This window comes from Camelus bactrianus, chromosome 25 (assembly GCF_048773025.1).
Source record: "Camelus bactrianus isolate YW-2024 breed Bactrian camel chromosome 25, ASM4877302v1, whole genome shotgun sequence".
NCBI classification, from domain to species: domain Eukaryota; kingdom Metazoa; phylum Chordata; class Mammalia; order Artiodactyla; family Camelidae; genus Camelus; species Camelus bactrianus.
In genome coordinates, this window is record NC_133563.1 from 6,482,091 (window position 1) to 6,506,542 (window position 24,452).

General features: G+C 49.8%; 1 protein-coding gene and 1 long non-coding RNA gene across 4 annotated transcripts; one reads left to right on the forward strand and one right to left on the reverse strand.

The window, feature by feature from the left end:
* On the reverse strand, window positions 1–24,171 carry TSPYL5 (TSPY like 5). 3 transcript variants are annotated; one of them, XM_074352611.1, is made up of 2 exons: window positions 21,909–24,171; window positions 1–359 (listed from the first exon to the last, which is right to left on the reverse strand). In XM_074352611.1, exon 1 carries the CDS (start codon window positions 24,065–24,067, stop codon window positions 22,820–22,822), a length of 1,248 nt encoding a protein of 415 aa, XP_074208712.1. In that variant the 5' UTR covers window positions 24,068–24,171; the 3' UTR covers window positions 1–359; window positions 21,909–22,819. The 3 variants fall into 3 exon arrangements, with proteins under 3 accessions (XP_074208712.1, XP_074208711.1, XP_074208710.1); XM_074352610.1 differs by lacking the exon at window positions 1–359 and adding an exon at window positions 17,349–20,407; XM_074352609.1 differs by lacking the exon at window positions 1–359 and adding an exon at window positions 17,349–20,598.
* Window positions 8,607–13,713, forward strand: LOC105079309 (uncharacterized). The gene is made up of 3 exons (XR_006719353.2): window positions 8,607–10,181; window positions 11,882–12,038; window positions 12,218–13,713. It is a non-coding gene; the product is annotated as an uncharacterized LOC105079309 (long non-coding RNA).
* Window positions 24,172–24,452: the final 281 nt, after the last annotated feature.

Consider the following 24,452-nt stretch of genomic DNA (forward strand, 5'->3'; position numbering starts at 1 on the left):
CCTGGTACAAGAACAAAGAAGATGAAGACTTTTTATTCAAATTCCCACCAATGCCCTACGAGTGATTACAGTAATGTCCGTAAGAACACACTGGCCAAATGTTTTCCATCCAGGCTTTCTTACTCGGGAAGGACGGTGTTCGTGAAGGACCCATTTCTCAGCAGGGAAGTGTTTCCATTATCTGTTCGGCTTCTAAAGCATCCAAGGGAGAGGTGCCTGCTTCAGGGGAATCAGCGGCCGAGGCTGGGAGTCAGGAGGACTTGCAAATCCTCTCTGAAACTGAAGTCACAGGAGTCAACTGTTTTCCGCTTCAGCAGGATGAGCTGTGACAGCGCAGCCCTTGACCGACACTCTCTCCCCTTAAAAAACAAAGGCATTCAGTTTATGGATGTGCTCATGATCAAGAAGGCCCCTGTAAAGAAAGCTTCTAGGACATAAGAAATGTCCAGTGACAGAAGGGGCTTCTGGGATTCCTAACAAATTAGTGCTCCTCGCATTTCAATCTGTCCGTTCAGCCCACGGCCAGCTGCCCAGACCTGTTCAGCTTCTCTGGGAACAGAGATCTGTGTTTTCCCCAAGGCTCCGAGCCCTCGTCCTGCGAGGAAGGAAGGAGAGGTGACGATCTGTGGGGGCTCAGCCTGCAGGTTTCCTCTCTCCAGAAGCTCTCTCCTTCCCTCTCGCTGTGATGGCGGCACCTCCCTTGTGTCTGGAATAGGACCCCACTGAGCGGAATGCAGGTGAACAATCCCCACAGTTCCATCCTGCGGCCCAAGTTTCTGTGAGTCCAAGAGATGTGGCAGGGCTGTGACCACGCTGGACAAGTCCAGAGGACTCCATTCACACAGAGGTCCCACTCTGTGGTTTGGGGGTTTTATTTTTAACCCCACTTGGCACCTGGTATATCACTGAAACACAATCTACATTTTAAATCCTAAAGCCTAGCTGTTTCTTGCCTGTGTACTCAAGTATTATTTCCTGCTCAAATTCTAATAATATTGTATACAGTTCTTGTTTCCTGTGTCACACTAGCCTCAAGAAAAGTCAAACTCTTGGGCTAATTAACAAGATCACTGGCTCCAGACCCCACCCAATATTGTTACCTCACTTTCAAGTCATGCCCCCACCCCCACTCATGGCACAAGAAGAACTTTGTAGGTCCTAGACCACCCCTATGTCATGTCAAATATATAAAACATACCACAGTGTTCATGGGTTGATCAATAAATAGGCAGAATCATATATATATATATATATATGATATGTATTATTTATATTCTATATTCTATATTTTTGTTATAAATTTGTAACAGGATGTTTAATTTTCATAAGTTTGGGTTTGTGAAGAATAAATTATTGTTTTATTTTTATGATCCAAACTTTTTATATTCATGTGTAACCATATGAGACCTATACATAATCCAGTATTAGATGACCTTTACATACATTCTATTCATGTATTCATTTTAGATTGGAAATTTTCTTTCTATATTTATAGGTAATAAAATGTTCAGAAGACCTGAAAAACTTGTAGGCCTACACATAGGGACTAATGTATGAATGTCTCCCCCTCCGCACACGGCCCCAGCCAGCCCAAATCCCTTTCAAGTGGATCCCAAGTAACTCCTACTCCCATACCCCGGCTACTAGCTGGGAGTTGCTGCTGGGTTTATATTTCTGCTGTGGGGGGCTCTGCGGTTACCTGCGAAGGCACACCCCCAAAGAGCTGCTGCTCTTCCTTCCTTAAGGATTGAGGCCCTTCATATGGGGACTTTATATCAAGTCCCCTAAACATTGGGCCACAAGGTGACTCATGTGGCTTTTCCCTGTGCCACTCTCCTCCCTGCCCAAAGCCTGTGCCTCCAGGGGGACAGCAGACTCTCTCCTGCATAGGGACCTTCACCTCCTCACCTGGCATCATAAACAGCCCCAGAACCTGGGAGTCTGACCAAGTACCAGTGCACTTACTCTCCAAAGGGTCTTAGAAATCTCTCTTGGCCCCTCAGAGTGACCCATACTCACATGGTGGTAGCATTTTACACCCTTCAAAAACTCCTTGTGAAAGAGAGAAGATGTGTTGACTCTGAAAGATATTCTGCCCCGAGGATATTTCGACTCCTAAGAATACTACCATTTTAACCACAACCGTATCATCATGGATACATTTTCGTACTGAAAGCATTTTCTGGAACAAACTCCACCTAGTCAATTTAATTCCTTGATCAATTTTTTAAAAAATAGCCCAGTTAAACCCTTTCCAAATCTTTCCATTTTTGCTCATACTGAATTGGACAGAAGTTATTGTCATGGGGCTTCTTTCCCATGCAAATTTCACAATAAAGCTTTGACTCATCAGTCAGTGTGCTTTGTTTATAAGAAATATTATGATTGTAATTTCTGCCTTTGTATGGCTACTTTATAGACCTTATTTCTACGAAGTTCAATGTTCCCAAGTTAGGCTTCACAGGTCAGAATTTTACATTGTGCAGACTTTAAACGTTTGGCTTTCATTTCTGTCAATTCTCTCTTCCAGTGACACTCAGCACGAACTGCATAGAAAACTGAGAGCGTGTCTCTTTCACGGCAGAGGCACAGACTGCTGTGGGCTCGAGCCCTCACATCTCCCAGAGCAGTCGTTTAGCGCTGGGTTGTGTGCACTGAGTGGGTAAGGCATAAGCCCTGGAATCAGATCATCTGGGTTAAGTCTCTCAGTTTTCCCATTTGTAAAGTGGGGTCACCATCAGTACCTAAATCACAGGGTTCTTGTGAAGATTAAAGCATTAGCATGCAAAGTGCTTCACACAGCACATGGCATAGAGAAGCCATCTAGGAACTGATAGCTCTTGTTATTAATCCAACCACCTTAAAACGCTATCAGTTATCTATCGCTATAGTAACAAGCCAACCCCAAACTGAGTGGCTTAAAATAACAGCAATTTATGGCTAAATAATATTTCATTGTATTTACACACCACAATTTATTTATCCATTCGTCACTGATGGACATTTGGGTGGTTTTCACCTTTGGGCTATTGTGAATAGTGCTACTAGGAATATCCATGTACAACTATTGAATACAAAAAGGAATGAAGTACCGACACCTGCTACAACGTGGATGAATACGGAAAACATTTCATTAAATGAAAGAAGCCAATCACAAAAGGTCTGTCTCCATGGAGACAGAGAGCAGATTGGTGGTTGTCAGGAAGCAGAGGGAGGGACCGGGGAATGCCTACTTAAAGGGTGCAGGGTTTGCTTTTGGGGTGATGAAAATGTTTTGGAACCAGAAAGAGGAGGTGGTTGCACAACACTGTGAAGGTACTAAATGCCACTGAATTGTACACTTTAAAATGGTTAATTGCATGTTATGTGAATCTCGCTTCAATTAAAAATAATATAATAACAGCAATTTACTCTTTCTCTTGATTTTGTAGGGCAGCTGGGAGGCTCTCCTGGGTTCGCCGAGGCTCTATTCAGCAGGAGGGTTGCCTGGGAGGGCAGGGCTTCTCTTCCTACCTGGTCTTTCATCCTCAAGGAGTCAAGTCCAAACCTCAGCAAATCCCAGTGCCCAAGCACTTACCACACCTTGGCATGTGTTACCTTTGCTGAAGTCTCATTGGCCAAAACAAGTCACGTGGCCAAGCCCAGAGCCAGTGTGGGAGAGGACCACACAGAGGGAATACCAGGAGGTGTGGTTCACTGGGGACCATCGCGGTGACAGTCTGCTACAGGCATCACTCTAATCCACCCCAACTCAGGCTTGGGTCTGAAATGGCTCTGAGATCCTGACTGACACAGAAGGGGAAGGCTGAGCCTTCATGCTTTAGAACAGGGAGCTGCAAGCCTTAAACACATTCAGAGACCTCAGGACGAAATAAAGCTCAGCTTCCTTCAGCACTCCTCTGTTTTCTGGACTTCTTTCATATCTGATTTCACTGGTTTTGATCAGAAAACATCTTACTCTGAATCTGGACAGCCATTTAACACGAAACACCTGAATGAAGGCGCAGCAGAGACTCAATAAAATGGTCATCTTCACAGTGTCCAGCTCTGGGAGCCCTGGATTTAGCACTCCTGACATTCGCAGGGGTTGATCCTACCTGGAAGGGCAGGTGAGCTTGGTGACTTACCCAGGCCTTTCTCCCAGTGCAGCTTGGCCGGGAAGGGATCCCTCGTCCAGGGCTGCCTGGCTGGCGTTGCGGGGTGGGGGCTTAGATCCCGTAGAGATGACTGATGTCAGTTTACAAAGGACATGCACCCAGTGATCTAACTTAAACCCTGTGGAGCTGGTACTGTTATCAGCCCCATTCTGCAGATGGAGAACATGGTGGAGCAGGAGACGCAGGCCCAGACCCCACTTCGGGGAAGGACTTGCTGCCTCCAGGTCAGCTCCTTCTGGGCGAGCCTAGCTGTGGAGAGCTGCTTCCCCCCAGGGCAGGACCTTCCCTTTCCCTGAAGCTGACGCACAGCAACTGACAGCGTGGGGACACACAGGCCTAGGCACTCAGGCCCCCGGGGCTGTGTGTGATCCAGAGCACCCCACGGGGGTGCTGATCAAGTCCTCCCCCCGCCCAGCTCTACTCCCTCCACACACGTTGATCCATTATGAACATCCTGGAGGCCAAACTCCACCTCGGTGTCTGCTTCCAGAAATCCCACCTGCTACAAACAACCTGAGGCTTCTCAACACCCACATCTGGAACCTGGACCTCAGGGCTGCTGTGCCAAAGTCGGAGGTCCTGTCACTAAAGCCCGCAGCCTTGTAATCACTGCCCTGCGGGGCAAGAGGCAGGCCCGCCTCACTGCAGAGAGTGCGGTGCGAGTGGCCAGCTGTACAGGGGATGGTTTACACACAGCAGGACAGTCAACCCAGGAAGCATGATGTTTCCTTAACAGGGTTCATGGGCAGCAGTTGTGGCCACTATGAGAATGACAGACCTGGAGAGCCTTTCCTGAGAGCAGGTTTTGTTAGGAGCAAGGAGACAGTGGACCTGTGGGCAGTAGGGCCTACCATGGGGGCGGAGGGTGCACGACCAGCATCACAAAGTATATTGGGGGGGGCAGTGCAGAAAGAGAAGGTGGAGGGGGGGCCCTCGAGACAAACCTCAGACTCTGGAAATGATGGGCTGGCTGCCTGCTCTCTTTATAGGCCCTGGAAGCCAAGCCAATGGCATAGTCCGGGCCGCGCTCACAGTGCCCCCGGACGCTCTGAGGTCTTGCTCACCATCCCTGTCATCTCCCCACACTACCCCAGTGCCCTCCGGTGAGCCTGCACCCACCACCCTGGGGGCGGCCCATGATCAGCCATGCTGGGCTCAAAGCCAGGAGACCTGCCGCCTCAGACAGGAGGGGGTTCATCTGTGAGAAACAGGGGCCCAGAGTAGAGGTGGCTGAAACAACAAAGAAGCTAATTTCTCTCACATGTAGAAAGGCAGAGGAAACCAGTCCCCGCCTGGGATGGTGACTCCACAGGCGCTGGGGGAGCCCAGGCTCCTTCTGGCTCACAGCTCTGCCATCCCTGGGCGCAGACCACATCCAGTACCAGGCCGGAGGGTGGAGGAAAGGGTACGGACAAAAGGGGCAACCGGTGGGCACCTCTGATCTTAAAGGAGCTGCCCCCAACATCTTCACTTTCACCCTGATGAACAAAACCGCACCGCACGGTCCGGCCTGTCTGCAGGGGAGGCTGGGAAACCGCACCTTTCTCCCCGGCAGCCGCATTCCCCAGCTAACAATCCAGGGGACAGTCATGGAAATGAGGGGACCAGATGCTGGGATGGACCCCCAGCAGGCCCCAACCCACCTGGTGTTTCAGTTTTACACTTGTTCCTTCCTGGTTAATGAATCCGGGGAGGTAGAAGTGGGTAGGAAGGCTGTCCTGCCCACCACAAAGAGTTCCCCTGAGTGTCACCGAGTCATAGAAATGCTTGTGAAAATACAGCAGGGTGTGTAGACCCCACTGTTTGCCTTTTGTTCCACCAGCATGTGAGTGTCCTCTCGGGTTCTCACACACTCATCGCAGCTTTTCCAAACGGTGCAAATGGTCACAGGGATAGATGACTAACCACGCGCCAGTCGCCGCAGAGACAGCATTACCTCATCTTATTGAGTATTCATGAAAATGCCACAAAATAGGGATGGATTTGTTATTTGCTAGTCCCCGGCTTTCAAAGACAGTTAGATCTAGTGAAAGCCAGTTGTGGAACAATTTTAACAGTTTAGGTTTGCAATACGGGGAGCAAGAAGTGGGGAGAGCTGAATCCCTCTACATATACAGAAGGATTTGGAAATCTGAGCGGTCTCAGATTTTTGAGGACAGGAGTGGAGAGATTGTGAGGAGAAAGAACCAAAAAGAAGACAAGAAGCCGTTCGGTCATTGTCTCCAGATGGCCCATAAAGTAAGTGCAAAGTGCTTGCTGGGAGGGGATTTTTGTGGAAAGTGCTGAGGGACGGGTTTTGAGTGTGAGCTGACAGCGGTGGTGCACCAGGCTGTGGTGCCAACTGGAAGATGGGCAGAGAAGCCACCAGAGCACAAGCCCCGTTTCTGGAAAAGGATGGGATTTTCATAACTGTGGCCTATAGGTCTGAGTTCAAGGCACGGATTTCAAAATCACACAATATATTGTGGGGCACGAGAGGTCCTAAGCCTTTATCTAAGGTACGCATTATTATCACTGTAAAAAAGATGAAGAAATTGACCCTCAGAGAGGTCAAGCTACTAGCCCAAAGTCACACAGCCACTAAGTCCCAAGATTCAAATCCACTTCTGTCTTGTTGCAAGGCCAGTGCTCCCAATCACTACCCCTACTATCCTTGTCCACACCTGCCTCCAACAGACACACACACACACCCCCACACAGTCATCCTCACACAGCCAAACACTGCTTTCCCTCTGGGTCTCAGCACAGCTGAGGCTCTGAGCTGCTGGCCTGCAGAAGACACTGTGGGAGCATAAGACTTGGGGTCCAGCAGACAAGTCCCCCCACCCTCACCTCCCGGGTGCCTGCTGTGGCCTCACCCTTTACTTCATCTTCCACGGAGCCCTGCACCCTTCCTGCCCACAGCTGTACTCCCTCCCCTGCAGGTGGACAGAAAGAAAATTCCCCCAGGAGAGGCAGGTGGAAGGCGACAGCACCTTCTTCCAAAGGCTAAGGGAGACACCCAGGACTGAGGAGCGGGGCAAGGGCTGGGCGGGCGGAGGTGGGGCTTGCAAACCCGAGAAGGGAGGCCAGGAGCAGCCAAGACCACGCTCCCCAAGAGTGCCACTCCCACCTGTGTCATAGCACTGCCCAGGGCCAGGGCCACGGAGCCTGAAGCTGCCAGCATTTCCATTAGAAAGCCCTCAGCTTTTGGGCTGAAAGTGTAGATTTCAGAGTTTATTCTGGATTGAGACTTTTCAGTGTAATCTTGGGACCCAATTTTTAATTTACTTTTCATTGATTCAAGGTTCTCCAGAGATGAAAACTCTCCTGACCCCCTACCCCACCCACTACACATCCTTCCAAGAATAACCAAAACAAAGCCCCTAGTTGTTTAAAATGGTTTTACTTTTTGTTTTGGATTTTTTTTCTTCTGTGCTATGGAAATCAAAATAAAGCTTAAGAGAACAAATAGTTCCTCTAGGCTGGGCTGGAACATGCAGTGCTGTATGGTTTAGAAGTGTGTGCGTGTGGGGATGGGATGGGGGCGACCTCACAATGGCCCTCAGGCAGGACAGGGAACAGGACACAAACCCTGCCCTGGCCATGGGCAGGCTGAGCCCTCAGAGGCTGAAGGGGCCAAGGGGTGGTGGGGGCTGTAACGCTGCCGTGTCTCCAGTCCCTATCTGGCAAACACCACCGCAGGTAAGGAGGAGGGGGAGATTTCTCTGATCCAGGCCTCGGTCCTGAGACCTGGGCTGCCCCCACCGGCCCTGCTTTCTCCTTCAGTATCACTGCATCACCCTGTCTTCCCACGCCTGTCCTCCCACAGCTGGCTCAAGCACAGAGCTAAGCTTGTCCACAGAGAAAGGAAACAGAGGTGCTGGAAGGTCCGAGATAACCGTGCACAGTCTCCTGGCAGCCCTGCACCTTGGGATGGGAGAGGGTCCCCTTTTTGGCTGGTATCTGCTCCCTTCACTGTAAGCCCACATCCTCAGAGCAGAGCTTCCCTCCTTCCAGTTCCTCCCCCTGGCCCAAGGCTGGCATGTCCTCTGGACTCTAGACTCCTTTGTTTCTGAAGCAGGAACCGTCTTCCCCACTGGACTCCTAATCCCACTCCTTGAACCCCTGGGTGAAATTATCTAGACACCCACCACCCCAATCTCATTAGCCACGCCCCCTCCATGTCCTGCCTCCTCCTTTCTTATTTCCACGTTTTATGCAACTCATCAAAAACTCCCTTAATTCTCTCACCCACCTCCTCCCTCACCGCAGACCAGCTGGGAGAGAAGCACACAGAGTCCACCATGCCCACCACCATCACCACGCCCACCACCACCACCACCACCATTACCACCACCACCACCACCACCACCACCATCTCTTTCTCCAGCTGACTGATGTGCTTATTACAAGTTTGTGTGGAACATTTCTTGTGAACTATCTTTTTCACATTATTGTACATTCACTCTAATTCTGTCCTGCCCTATGTCCTAAGATAAATCCTGCTGTCTCTCTGAGCCTCAAGGACCTCACCTGTGTGGCCAGTCTTACGTCCAGCCCAGTGGCCCTGCCCAGTGTTGGAAGATGCTGACCAGCCTGGGTCCCTCTACCACCCACATCGGTGAGGGGTGACCCATGATGGCCTAGCCCCTGTGGTGCAGAGAAGACAGGTTGGAGGTACAGAAATGGAAGCTCCACAGCGGAAGCCAGCAGGCCACCAGAGGGAACAGCTCCTCACCGTCTCTGAGGGATACAGAAAGTCCAATGACTCCAGGGGAATCCCACGGTCCCTCCCTCCCCTGATTCCCCGAGGCTGTATCACGTGGCTCCAAACTGCTTTGAGTAAAAGGCCCGGACCCCGGCCCTCCGATGGAGCCCTCGTCACCTGTCAGCGGTCACTGCCGACCTCGCATTTTGACCTGCCCGGGCTCACATGTTCACATTCAGCAGTCACTGTGGAGATTATCTGTAGCCAAGAGGCACAGCAGAAAACACAGAGGAAAAACACGAGAATAATAATAACAAAAGAGGAGGAGGAGGAGAAGAAGCCACAGCAGCAGGAAGGCTCGACGCCCTGAGAGCTTAAAGCGGCACGGGTTGTACGTCGCTCTCGGGCTGCAACCAGATGTCTAGAGTAGAGGCTGTCTTACGGGGAACACAGGCAGGGTGGGCGGCTGTCGGCACTCAGCCCTTATACACGACGGCGGTGTCTGTGTCCTGCTTCCCACCGCCCCCTTAGCAAGGGGGACCCTGGAATGGACGTCTGTTCAGTGGGCATCTATTGTTTTTCCTGCCCAGCATCCATCCCCACTTCCTCTGGTACTGACAACCACCATTTATTTTTCATTTGGCAAAAATCATCCCTTCCCTATGGTCAGTCCTCATCGCTTGGGTGGGACTGACCCCATTCTGGGCTCCAGGGCTGGGCGGTGACCCGGTTCTTAGCAGTTGGTTCCAGTGTACATAGTGACCTAATGAACCAAGAGACTCCATCTCAGGAATTTAATAGAGGGCAAAGTAAAGCTTAGAGGTGGAGAAAGACATGATTTGATCCCCTGGATCAAGCCCTACATGAAGCCCAGATTGCCCCTGGACTTTTCAGTTCTACACACTAATATTTTTTATTCCGTTAATTTGAGACTGACTTTTTTACAACTTTCACTTAACTCAGAACTTTTGTCTCTATTTTAGAGTAGAAAATTGGAGGTCAGAGGTGCTAAATAACCTACCAAGATGGCACACACTGACTAGTGACTATCGGCGTTTAGATATGAATCCAGATGCACCTGACTGCCATGCTCTCCCACGTCCCACTCCACTCCTTCCCCACCCTCTAGGTCCCTGACCTAACTCTGGCAAACCTTCAGCAGTCAGCCATTCTGGAACATTTGGTGTCAACACCAAGTACCCGAAGCCAGTGACTCCAACCAGCCTCGCTTAGACCACAGTCCATACCTGCTGCTCCTTCTTGGTCCCAACTGGAGTTCCAACTTTGGTTTGAAGGCCATGGCTTTCAAACACAGACCTCAAGCCAGCTCTCAGGTGAGCGTGTTCTGCAACCTGCATCTTCCCCTTTTCTTTTAGCTCAGAGACCCACAACATTTCTCCCAGTTGCTCCTGGAGCACTCAAGGGCAGAGACTTATTGTGCGAGTTTGCAGAACCGTCTCTTTTTAGATCAGCGTGGGTCACCGTGGATCCAGCTCAGCTAGGGCTGAGGAGCAGTTAAAATAGCCGACAGGATGGGGTGAGGTAGCACAACACTCACTCCCCACTCTGATTAGAACATCCCCTGAAAAGACAGCCTGAGAAATGTCATGCTGGGCATGACCCTGCCTGCTGTCTCCCAACCCCCAGTCAAGAAGAGGTTGTAAAAAATAAGGTAAGAGCCTCTGGGGGGAATCACACAACAAAAGTCCAAAAATAAAAAGGGGGGTCTCCCAGAGGGCGAGCTTAGCAAAGCGGGCGACAGGGAAGGTTCTCCGGCTGGAGCTCTGGAGCAGAGAGAGCCCATGTACCCTGGATCACCATTTCGGGTTTCAAATGATAACCATTCCTAACCAGCTCATTACAGGAGCCACACAATTATCAGCAAAGTATGCGTTTGTGCTTATCTGCTCAAAAGATTACTCTGATCTCAGTAGTCTAAACTGAGGCCAGATTGAGAAGACTGCCTTTAATCAGAGGCCAAATTAAAGTTCTGGCTGCTGCTGTGACATTTTGCTAAGCATTATTCAAATGCCTCTAATGTAACTGTTGAAATGAATGTTCATGCTTCATTTGAATACTGCTTAGATCCACAGGGAACCCCCAAAAGAAAAAATAAATCATAAAATGTCAGCCATACACAGTAAAGATACCAGGGCCGAGGCTTCAGTTTAAGACTGGTTCAGATCTCTTGCTGAAGCAACAAATATTTTCTCTGGGAAGCCAGCAATATTGTGTATAACACCTAAAAATAACTTCCTTGGCCCCATATATTCTCAAATCATTGAAAAAATTATGCATTTTCTTTGGAAGGAAGTAGCAAAAACCCAGCGGAGGATACAAAAATAAATGCTGCTGATTGAAAACAGGGCTTCCATCCAGGCATGTGTAAGACAAACTCATAAGACACCTTCGAGAAGAATCTGCTGAACTGCCCTCTGATCCAGAGGCCATTTGATCATATGCTGGCTTTTGTTAAATTTATTTCATGCTTTTATTTACCTGTTTACTGTTATTTAACTCCTCCCTCATTTAGGTTATAAAGTACGTGCAGGTCTACATCCTACAGTTCTTTCAACACACCAGGGTGCTGAACTCATGCCTGAGATCAGACAGGGTAGCTACTAAACACGCATGCTGTCTAAATCTGTGAGTCAATAGCGTCCTCTGCTCTCCCAACGCTCCTGCTCTGGCTGCGCTGGTCACAGAGTCTGAGTCTGATGAGCCTTTGGCTTTATTGTCACAGAGCAAATGCCTACCCAACAGCCATGCTCCCTTCTCCCTGCACGCTGTGTGCCCAGCTCCCGGGAACTAATCCTCGTTGCTCTAAGCCAGTCGTGGCAGTAACAGTCCCTTGGGCCAGGGATTGGTCAGGGAGGGGATATATTTGTATGTGAGACTTGTGCCTGGCCAACGAGAGGAATGAGATGTAAAGGCAAGTGCACTAGAGATGTCAGGAAATGTTTTCCTCCCAAGTCAGAGAGGGGATTGTACCAGAGAAGCCCCTGTTTGCTCCCTGTGCTGATTTTCTTTTTAGACACTGTCTTTGAGAATATGATGCCTGGAACCGAAGCAGCTATCTTGAGACCATGAGACAAGTGTGCAGACAAAAAGTCCGGGCTGAGTCTATGCCAAGGATGTTAGAAGAGAAGGACCAGAAGGAATGGAAACAGTCTGGGGACTTGACGAAATAAGTGAGCATCTAAACCAACTGTGGGATCACTTGCCTCCAAATTTCTAACTATGAAAACAGTAACTGTCCTTCCCTTGGGCCCATTAGTCAGAGCTTCTGTTAGTCGCAGCCGAAAGCCTTCGAGCTGATTCACATCACTCATTAAAATTCGGAGTAATTATGTCCCCTTTCTTCTTCCAGGAGGAGCAGTTTGATACAACGGAGAGAACAGAGGTTTTTGAACCAAAGACCAGTCAGAATTCTGGCTGAGTAACCCCCAGCAAGTTTCTTAATGTTCAGTTTCAGTGTCACTAACTGGAAAATGTAGATAACAAAGCAAACTTCATAAACTTACTACTGTAAAAAATAGAATAAAAAATAATTTGCACATAAGTCACTTAGCCTGGCATGCAGTAAGTGCGCAATAAATGTTAACTGCCTTGCTTCCTCTCCCTCCATGTGATCGCTGAGCGGAGTAGAAGGTTCAGTGAATTTGTTGTGAGTAGGGAAGCACACCCCTGTGCAAATGTCAAGAAACGATGATCTTTCACCATCTTTCTCATCCGGAGAGGAGGGCAAGTTAGGGACGGCTGTCTGTGTGGGAGGCTGGAGCTCAAAGAACAGCTTAGGACCAGCAGGCTGATCTACGTTGCCTGCACACAAACACAGCCCTTCATTAAGCAGCTGCAACACTCTTTTGTTGAGTCTGGTGCCTTCTGTGAGTCAGACTCCCTGTCAAACCATCTGCTCAGGGCCTCAGTAGAGGCCCCCTTCTTCTGAGCTGCTTCGGGCCAGGAGAGTCTGTTCCCCACCAACTGCCCAAAGCTGGGAGCTTTTAAAGGGTGGACTCCGCTGCTCAGTTGGCAGTGATCCTGAGTGCGCATGAATGCCCGGCAGCCTCAGGGCGTCGTGGGCCAGTGGACAAAGCTGGCTTGCTGGCAATTCTCATGCCCTCCCTGGACACACACCGGAATATGGCCCCACATTAACACACACACACACACACACACACACACACACACACACACACACACACACTTCCCCTCCCTGATGAGTGGACACAGTGATAGCCACCCTCCGGAGAGCTGGAAGCATGTCTGTGGCCACAGAACCCTCCTCCCTCCGTTCAGAAGTCATGAGACCACATTAGTCTAACTCACCAACTGACCTGCGAACCCCAGCCTGAGAAGCAGGGGGCAGAATGAGGGTGAAGGGGCTCTGTCCCCGACTCCAGGAATTAGCGAACAAGTTACCTAAACTTTCTTGGGCTCTTTTATCTCATATGGGAAATGCATAATAATACATTTGTTGGGATGATGTGTTTAAATGTCTTAGCGCTGTGCTTGGCATGTGGTATTTGCTCAACAAAAGGGACCCTCCAGGTCCCAATGCATACTCACCTGCCACAGGACAACGCCAAGGTACAGCCCATCCAACCTGCCATCTTAATAAGATGAACACGTCCCCCAGCCCAAACTCTTTGTCAAATGCCTCCCATGTGTATGCACTTGGGATTCAACAGTGAACAAAGATCCTTGAGAGCATACAGTCCAGAGGAAGAGACAAAATCATAATCATGAATTTTGATAAGACCTATGAAGGAGAAGAGGAGTGAGAGGACGGAATACAGTGAGCGGTGGGGGTGGGGGTACCACTTCATCAGGGAGTCAGATAAGACCTCTCGTTGAGAGAATGACGTGCCTGTGGAGGAGTTCAGTGTCCCTCGAATGCTAGTTGGATGAGCAGGTGCCCCCCACACCAGAGGTGGCGCTGACAGCAAACTGAGTTCTCAGAAGGTGAAGAGCTCTCCAGATGACACACCCAGGCCCTGCAGCCTCACCTCCCGAGGGACAATCAGCCTGGTCTTGCCCCTTCCTCCCCCTTAAGTGTTCTGAATTTTCTCATAAAGTATCTGATGCCACAGCACTAGGCAAAGCAGCCCTGGGCTCTGATGACCATGGGTGCCCTGTCATCCTGGAATTCAGGCTACTTCATATTGAAGCTCATGGTACCTAAGCCCTAGATCCACTCCCTGGGTTCCATTCTGCAGGGTTAATCTCTTATCCAGCTTCTGTTCAGTGACATCATTCTTTCAGAGATTGCCTTTGTTCTAACCCAATTTTTTGAAGTCATTTAAATTCAAGGAACTGCTTGGGAGATCTCCGACTATATATACACATCCATGTATGAAGAGAGAGGAAGATCCCAGGAAAGTCATTGCCAGAATCACATCAGCTTTGCTTTCTCGTTTTCGATTACAGACGTGTGTGCTGTGGAATATTACTAAACCACAGCACACATGGTACATTTCCAACACTCTTCACCTGCTTTCCTGCCCACTTCCATTTCCCTACTTGAATTCCAATATGCTGTGAGGGTAATTTGGTGCAACTGTGTTTTTCGCCTGAGGCTTTGTGCAGGTAATAGCTCCCCTCTCCCACCGTCCTTTAATCCATTTGTATTAGGTTCATGCTTCTTCTTCATTTGGAATTATTCCCAATCTCTGCTCCTGGGCACTCCAACGTCTCTGTAGTTTGTCACCGAGGCCTTCATGAGTGGTCCTGAGGGACCATTCATTTGCTCACTTGTTCAGTGCTTAATGAGCACCTACTATGTGTAAGCCCCTGAGCTATGGGAATGCAAAAATGACTAAGACACAGCGCTAGTTACTATTCTGTGGTCTCAAGGATCTCAGTCTCAGTTGGGAGCAGACTAGTAAACCAACAAGAACAAGTCACAATATTAGGTCCTACGAATTGAAGTATGAACAAAAATCTGGAAATAAAGAGAAGGGAGGGACTAATTCAGCCTTGAGAGATTAAAAACCACAGCACAAAAATATCTGATCTGTACTTATCTGAGCACCCAAGGACTGCCAGGGTATTCCCCCTGAGCAAACGCTGTGCGCCGGTAGGGGTGTGTGAATGAGCTCCGGGGTCCAGAGAACCCAGAGCGATTCACACCAGCTGGCGGGTGCACAGGGCAGTGGGAGGAAATCAGGGGCGAGGACGAGAGTCTGGTGCAAGTTAGTTTGGAGCAAAATACAGGTCAACGGAGCAGCCAAAAAAAGATGATGGTAATTGATGGTAAAACATTAAATAAATAAAACCGCACAAGTCCACAGTGATGGTAAAGAGAAAAGAAGTACAAGAAGTACAGAAGACAAAGGAAAAGGTAAATTACACCAGGAAGAAGCAATCAGACAAATCCAGAATGTGGGACGGCCTATGTGACAACTAGCCTAACCTGTTTAGAAATTCAATGTCATGGGGGAAAAAAGTGAGTTTATTCTTGTTTTAAAAAGACTAAAAAGATAACAAAATACAGTATCTGAACATTATTAGATCTTGATTTTAAAACTAATACTATAAGATAACCTTGGGAACCGTGGAAGAATCTAAATATGGACTGGATACCAGATGATATTTGGGAACTGTAATTTTCTGACAATAGTTTTGGGATTACGTAGGAGAGTATCCTTATTTTTTGTTTTTATGAGATACATGCTGAGCATTTAGGATGAAACATCAAACAACTTATTTTTAAATGTTTCAGCAAAATGTATATACACACATATGCAGAGGCAAAATATTATGGCAAAAAGTTAACGATCATTGAATTTAAATGTGTGATCATTGTACTTTTCTATCAACTTTTATTTAAAACTTCCATAATAAAGAATTTTGAAAGAAAAAAAAGTGTAGGGTCAGATAACAGAGGATTTGTTATGTGTTTCTTAGGATTTTGGACCTTACTCCTGAAGGTTTTGAATGGGTGGTTAACAAGATCAAATTTACGTCTTAGAAAGATTATTGGCTTAATGCAGTCACTCAACTAGCATTTACTGACCTCCTACACCAAATGTTGAGTGAACCCTGAGCTAGGTGCTGTGGGGGAAAGGCGCTGCTGGCTGAAAAGCATTTACCATGTAATCGAGGAGGTGAGACCCAAAACACAGAGCACAGGTAGAGCGTTCTTGTCAGAAGCAGTGACGGGGAGAGCTGGGGAAAGCGCAGGTGCACGTGCCTCCAGGTACTACATGGGGTTCCAGGTCAGCAATACGGCCACAGCATCACCCCAGAAAGGATGAACCCGCAGGTGACAGGTCTCCCATCAGTTCTGGCCCCTGATCTCTCCTTACTCCCTGATGGCAGAACCCCACTCCCGTGAGAGGCTGACAAGTGTTAGATTCCTTGAAGCAGAGTGTAGGAGTGTCCCCCATTTCAGGCCCAAGGGACCAGACTCAGTTCCCCTGAAATCCACCAGGGACTCCAGGCAAAGATTTTTCCCCCAAGACAGAGACCCATGAGAAGACCCCCTTCCCCTTCTTCCTGCCTGCCTTTAAGTGCAGCTGGTTGAGGACGTGGTGCCTGGAGCTGGGGAACCATGAGGGGAAACTCAAGGGACAGGAGAGGGGGACCCAGAGTCCTAACATCACTGTGCCACTGGAGCAAGCCTGGAACCTTCTATCACCAGACTTCTTGATGTGGGAGAACTTTTTGTCACCCTTTCTCCAAATCATTCAGATTCTAAGATCGATGCTATAGCCCCCAACCTCCTCATCCCGCCTCCACGTGCAGTCAGGTGTGTCTAGAACCAATCCTGACCCTAGAACAGAGCAGTCAGAGGAAGTCGTGGCCACGTTCTGCGTCACCCAGCCCATCGGGTCAGCCCTGCCCCCAGTCGAGCTCCGACAGCAGCTGCGGTGTAGGATGCTCAGGAAGCTTCATGCTTGCTCGTTGACTCTGACTGGTCAGCCGTGACTGTCTGATGAGCCGTGCGGAGGGTTCTGATCCATTGTGTAGGGAGTTAAATACAGGTTCTGTGCAAAGCGCCTAGTTTCCTCGTTCCAGCTAACTGCTTGGGCCCGTGTTTACCATCGCACACACGTGTGGGAGGAGCCTGGAGTCAGAAGAACTGAGTTTGGGTCCTGGCTCAATTGTTTACTGGTTTTGTGATTTTGGTCAAGTCATTTAACCTCTCTGAGCCTTATGGGATCACTGTTATAACTGAAATCATGTAAGTAAATGTGCTTTGTAAACTATGAAGTGTCACACAGGTGGGAGGTATTTTGTCTTATATCTGTCAAACTTCAGCTGAGGACCAGGTTAATAGGAGGCAGGGAGAGGAGGAAGGAATTCAAGGTTCCAGCCTTGGAGAGTCTGTAAGTGAGCACCTGACCAGGTGCTAGTCTGGAGTACAGAAGCGGGACTAACATGAGGTCAGTTTCAGGGGAAAGTCAATCAGCAGAAGTGAGCTGTGAGAGTGGATCGTGAAACAGAGTTGGAGAAGATTAGAAGTGATGCTAATGACAGAGACAGAAACCACAGACTGGATGTGGGGTCTCCTTTTTTATTTTTTAACTGCCTTGACACCGGTGGGATATGGCCCTACCCAGTAGTAAGGGAGGATCGCCAAGGCTGAGATCTCAAGGGGTGACAGGGCAGAAGGAGCTTCCAAAATCTTCAGAGGGGCAAAGGAGGGTGAAGTCCCCTCCCTAGATGAGGCCACCCAGGGCTTCGAGCCTGCTTCCCTTGTAGCAAATCAGTGGAGCAGACCAGAGGGGAAGCCAAAAGCGCATGGAGAGACAGTCAGAAGTTGATAGAGTGAGCTAAGGGGAGCAAGCCTGTTGATTTTTCCCTCTCCCACCCCTACAGGGTGGCACAGACCTACAACACTTCCTAAAAAGCCCAGCAAGTAACGAGTTAAGAAATCAGAAGGCCTTTTGTAATAAAACCAGAAGGTGAGAAAGGGACAAGGGACACTTAGCATAACAAGAATTACTCTCTCACTCTCCAGGTTACTAAAAGCCTCAACTACCTCGTGAAGTCTGACCTAGAGGCCAGAGAGTGAAAGGAGGCTTCCTTTAGCCCCCACATGGATCTAAAACATGCGCCAGCCCCATGTAGGAAAGGGGAAAAAAGAAAGACTGACTGAAGACCCCAGGCAAAGGCTGAGAGGAGGCTGAAACCTAGGAGGAGGGCAGAATTCAAAGCCGCATTTGTCCACAGCTGGGTCTCTAATGTCTACGACAGAGGCAGGCACGCGTAGGAGGCAATGAGTGAATGAGCAGGTGGGGCAGTGGAAAATCCCAATCAGTGGGGTTCTCCTAGGAGCTCAAGAGTGGGGTGTGAAAGGGGGCCTGGGAGACGGAGGCTCCGCACCAGCGAGGAAGCAAGTGTGCGAGCAGAGCCAGAGCAGGGCAGAGAGCTCCAGTCCGTAACCCCGGGGGGACTCATGGGGTGCTCACGCCTGAAAGCCAGGCTGCCCTCCACATCCTTTTGCACCCCACGTATCACGAAGAGAGAGGCTGGGGCGGGGGCAGGGAGGGAGGCTCGGTTGAAAACATTCAAAATCGGGAGATTCTACATGAAGTTCCTCATCCCCCCCCCACTCCTTTTTGAAGATGGAGCGACACCTGGCCTGCAGGGCCGCCAGGTGAACACTCAGGCACTGCAGAACAGCTGCCCAAATTCACACACAGACTCCGCCTCCTCCCGCTGCTTCCGGACACACACACACACAGGTAAGGCCACGCAAAGACACGGACAGAAGACAACCCTTTCTAAGCAAGAAAAGAGGCCTTCAGAAGAAACCAAACCTGCCGACACCTTGATCTCAGATGTCTAGCCTCCAGAACTGGAAATAAATTCCTGTTGTTTTAAGCCAACCAGTCTGCGGTGCTTTGCTATGGAAGCCCTAACAAACTAACACAGACGGCCTTCTGAATCAAGCACGGGCTCCTTCACAAACCCAATTACCAGCCGAACCCTAAGCCATTTGAATATAAACCATGGTTTAAATTCATTCTTTCATTCAACACTTGAGCACCTGTTACGCCCTGAATCCTGCACATCTACTGATTCAAGCCCAACATCATATAAACTAATTTTATTTTCTTGTCATTTAACAACTGCCTTCTATATTTTTCCAACCATTTTTTGCTGGTAGCTTTATGTGGCATTTGGTTGTCTTCTGCTGCTTCTCCTGGTGAATGGAAAATGGTCCTTGTTATGAATCTTATAAACAGCACCAGAAACCCTAGTTCTCAGCGCTGGCTGGATATCAGAATCACCTGGGATGTTTTTAAAATACCGAAACCTGGATCCATCCGATTCTCGTTTAGTCGGTATTTGTGTGGAATTCTGCCAGTATATGTATATTTCTTTAAGCTTCCCAAATAATTCTGATGTGCAACCATCACATCACAACTAGGGCACTGTTACTCTAGTGTGAAAGGTCCTTGAAGGTCACCTCCTTTGCTACTCAAAGTACAGTTTGCAAACCACCAACACTGGCATCACCAGGAAGTTTGTTCAAAATGCAGAATCTCAGATTCCACTCCAGACTCCTGGAGCAGAATTCATATTCTAACAGGATGCCCCACACAATTCAGAGGCACTCTAAAATTTGAGAAGCACTGGATTTCCACTAGAATTACCTGGAAAGCTTTTTATAACCAAGACTACCTGGCTTCTTCCCAGAACCAAAGAATCTCAATCTCTGGTAAGGCCTGGGAATCAGATCAGAATTTTATATATTGTTGTGCAGCTAGTCACACAAGGGCCTGAGGCTTCAGAATCACTCACATAGGCCACAGTATACGTCCCCTCAACTATCCAGCCTCTCCTTAACCTTCCAATTCTTTTTTGAAAATAAAAAATATAACAGATACAGGCTTTTATTTTTCCATCATGCATGCAAGCTTACAACTATTTATACTGTTTTGGAACAAAGAAATAATTGCATTATTACCAGGGTGTCAAATTACCAAGTAAGACAACCAGTTACTGATCACTTTTGGGAGGTTATTTTCACAGAACATAGCAACAATTTCCGAATTATACTTCCAGAGTATTAAAGCCCAGAGTTATACTATGAGACCAGGACAAGCTGATGACAATTCTAATAGTCACACAAGTCTCCACCTTACACAGGAAAAAAGGCTGATATTCTGGTGAAAGGTCTCAAGTAAGCACCTTATCAAAGACTGGTAAGTCTCTGAAAGAGTGTACAACAGAACGGTCTCTCTCTCCTTTTGTGGCTGCAGGGAAAAGGCGGCACCCCCGACAGCTCCTTTTGAGACTTGTTAATTCTGAAGACTTTCAATTCTAAGACCCGTCTCTGGAACTTCATTAATTAACATGAAAAGCAAAAAGCAGACCTGATGTGATAATGACAGCGCACCCCACCACCATCACCACCAAAGGGAGTTCCATTCTCCCAAAGCAGTCCTGGTTGAACTGGCACAGTATCTTGGACTTTCGATAAGAAATACAGGCGGGGAGAGTGAGATACAGATGAAATCAGGTGGATCACAATTGATAACTGCAGTAGCTAGGTGATGGGCACACGGGGTCCTGGGACCATCCTCTCCATTTCTGTGCATTTCTGAAAAGGTCCGTAATAAAGAGGGAAAAGTTTTAAAAAAAAAATCTTTTTAAATAGCAAAAAAAAAAAAAAAAAAGCGACCTGTACAGCTCTATTTTCCCATTATGCAAAAATGGGGTAAGTGGTAAGATTTACTTAGAGACAAAAGAAGCAGCATATAGCATTAATCTTCCACATACACAAGGCCATACCTAGAACAAAAGAGAGAGCATCCGAAGTAACATTATTCTGTTTCGGGTTTGCTTCTGTGATTTATGAAGGCTACTAATGACACAGAGATTGGACAAAACTTTGGGCATGTCCTCGCCTAGGCATCGCACTTACCCACAACCCCTTTAATTCTCCCAACCTCTCCCCGGGAAGTTACCTCCCCCCTCCACCCCCGCCCTCCATCACCGAGACACGGGTATTCTCCCTGAGGTTTCTCAAGCCATTTCCATCTGATTTTCCAGGCCCACTCCCCACCAGGTCCGTTCTTGCTCTGCTTTTTGCTCCAACTTCCCTGCCCAAACACCCTCTCTACATCTCTGAGTCAAGACCTCCCCAGCCCCTGGGGAACTCAGAACAAGGTCTTCCATAAGGAAAGGGAAGTTGGGGGAGGGCAAGTGTACACACAGCCCTACTTCCCCACACTCAGCGATGAGAGGAGGAAAGAGGGCGCAGCTCAGCTTTTACACCCATCGGAAATAAGCCTTGGAGATCCAGAACAGACTCTGCCCACCCCCATCCTCACGCTCCAGGAGAGGGCCTTGGGATCCCCCATACTGGAGACTAGAGCTTATTCCTATGGGTATGCAAGGTAGAAGCAAAGAGAACAAAGGGCTGCGGAAGGTGGGGAAGCCGAGGAAGGAGGGTCCAGAGGGCCAGAGGCTACCACAGAGGAGGGAACAGCAGGAGGCAACTGGGTCTTAAGGGGCACAAAAAAAGGTCGGAACAGAGTTAACACGAGTCTGTAACACTGCTGCCTCGGGCTTTATCATTCCTGCAGATGCACAACCACGCAAAGAAATTTCAACGTCAGTTACAGGGTGAACCCAGGAGTTGGCAGCAGGGTCTGACCACAGACCCACAAACCCTTCTGGCCTCCTCCACCAGCGTGCAGCCGTGTGTGTGTGTGTGTGTGTGTGTGTGTGTGTGTGTGTGTGCGCGCGCGCGCGCGCGTGCAGAGCCCCAGCTGTCTCACTAGCTGTGTGAAAACCCTGGTTTTACAGTTGTTCTGTTTTCTCTGAGCTGTGGTACTACAGAAACCAAAAATTAAAGGAAGGAGGGGTGGGGGGGTAGGGGACAGGACAGGGCGGGAGAGGAAGAGAGGGAAAGGAGGGAGCGGGTGAGAAGGAAGAGTAAGGAAGGTGTGGAGGCTTGAGAAGGAGACGCAGGCCCATAGATCAGAAATATCTCTTCCCCATTAACCCCACGACAGCACTTTGGTCATGTGTAAGGAAGGGATAAGGGACTTAACAAAGGTACCTAGGTTCTTGGCAAGTTCAGTCCCCACCCTCACCTGCAGCCACAGCTTGATGACAGTGAGCATGTGTCCACACATACCAGCCCACCCATCAGTCTGGCAGCCAGTAGGGTTCCTAGAAGGCTGAGGAGAGTAAGTGTGTCTCATGCACTGGCAGGAGGCCTGGGTCCACAGGCAGTTCTTGAGGTCCTTGTTGGCCAGGAAGCCAACTGGGGCCAGTAGCAACCTAGACAAAACTCAGTGGCCTGAGAGTGATGAGGCATGGTGCAGACCTTGATGAAGGTTCAGGAGAGAGGCCCAGAGGCAGGAAGAGACGCCCGATGGTTCAGAACACACGGCATACTGCTTCTCACCCATAACCTCATCCATATCTAGGAGGGCAGCATGAGCCCCTGGCCAAAGGCAGAGATCCTGTTGGTGGCACGTTGGCTGGCAACCCCAGAGCCATGGAACAGTTTTGGCTGATGGCTAATACCAAGTACATTAGCTTCATTCTGCAGTGGCAAGAGAAATGCCACAGATGGCATGCATGGCTAGGAGGAACACGAAGCTCAGCAAGTCACGGGCCCTGGAGGAGCAGAGCTTGAAGAGGCACCAGTCCTCTGGCTGGATGACTCATGAGCATCCCTGTTAAAAAACAGGTGGGGAAGGCCAGAGCCAAGAACAGGGTCCAGGCAATGTAGAAAAAGGCAGCAAACAATGGAAGCATGTCTGCTTAACGTATAAACAGTCGGGGTGAGATCACATAACGTGTGACACTAATGTCAAAAAGCAAGAAAGCCATGGGGAGACAAAAAGAACATGATCGTAAATGCCATATTCTTGTAACTGAAGTCCAAAGGGAATACAGTGCAAGGAGGCTGACATGAAGAAAAGGCAGACAGCCAAACACGGGGGGTCAGCCAGGCACGGGTCCAGCAGGAGGTAGTAGGGAGAGGTGTGCAGATTCAGTTGGACTTCTTGTCTGCAGGCTCGGCGGTCTCCCCTGGTGGCCTTGCTGGAACTGGCTTGCCCTCCTTTCCTTTCTCCACCCGGGCCCCTTCGCTCATAAGGTAGTACTGCAGGGGATTGGGCCACAATTCCTCGTTGATTATCTCCACAATCTTGTCAGACTCGATGGAGCTGTGGTTTGAAAACCACCCGAAGAAGCTGCGGCTGTTGTCTGGGCTCCCCTGGCTTAGGGACTGGAGATCATGCCCCGGGAGCCACTGGATTGGAGTAGACCGGGACACCACCTGACCGGAGGGCCCACACCCGTACTCCTTGATGAGCACCTTATTCTGGAAGTAGGGGTTACGCCCAAAGTAGAACTTGATTTTGTAGCCCAATCTGGCGAGGCCAAGCTCTTCCACCTCCAAGCTATTCAAGTAGCTGAGTACCTCTTTATCTTGGTTGTTCAGAAAGGACGAGAGCTGGGGATGGTTCTGGAAAGCCTGTCCCCAGAAGCCGGGGATATTCTGGATGAGGAGGTTCCTACGCTCTAAGTGGTGCAGTCGCAACTGCCCAAACTTGCGTGAGAGCCGCAGGTAGGCCCTGTCCGCCTGGGCGTTCATGGTCTCCAGCTTCAGCTGGACATTCTCCAGCGTATCCATGCTGCCATCTGTAGCCGGGGGCCCCGACCCTGCCTCCTTCTCCGCCTTATTTTCCTCTACCACTGGAACGGAGGCGGACTCCCCAGTGGTCCCCTTCTTAGGCTTCCCACCGGCTATGGCTGGAGATCCCCTCCCTACTGCGCTACAGGTATCTGGGGCCTTCTTCCCAGCGAGGCCACGCCGATTTCCAACGCGGGGGCCATTTTTCGGCCTTCCCACGGTCCCCACGGTCCCCACGAAGACAGTGTCTGCTACCAGGCGCTCCGAGAGGGATGTGGCCTTTCCTGGGCCGGGCCTGGTCGGGGCCTGCCCGCGATCCCCCGCAGCCCGAGCGCGGAGCGCGAGGCCACAGTCCAGGGGGAGCTGGCAGGCACTCTCTTCCCCGGGCCGGCGGGGCGGCGCGGGCGCAGCGGTTTCCAGGCCACCCCAACCCGCGCCAGCCTGCACCTGTGCCGCCTGGGTCTCCTCCCCGAGCCTCTGGCACTGTGGAGGGTCCGGGTCGCGTGGGGCGTCGTCAGGAGCGGCGCGGACTCGGCCTTTGGCACGGCCTTTGCCCCGGCTTTTGGCGCGGGAGGACTTTCTACCGCGACTTCGGCCGCTCATGGTGGTAGCGGACTCGACTTCAAAGCCACGCTGCGACCCTGCGGCCCCTGGCGTCGGCTCGCGGTCCCTACCAAGCGGGCCTCTCCATGGCAACCGCTGACGTCACGACTGCACGACTGTACCGTCGCGCGAGGACGGGCTGCGCCCGGTGATTGGCTCCGCCGCCGCAGCTGCGCACCAGCCGATCCTCGCGGGCGCCCCCACCCCCGTCTCACCCCAACTCACTTTCTCTGGGCGAGGGGGATGTGCTGCGGATTATTTTCTCCCTCTTGGTCTCAGTTGTGCCCTCCGGGTCCTCAAGACAGCCATCACGTCAGTACCCCCATCATTTGCTTTCTAAATTAAATATCTTCAGTGCCTAAAGTTATCTCCCGTGACATGTGTT

Coding starts and splice junctions, on each gene's coding strand:
- TSPYL5 (XM_074352611.1), bottom strand. CDS start 24,067: ATGAGCGGCCGAAGTCGCGGTAGAAAGTCCTCCCGCGCCAAAAGCCGG.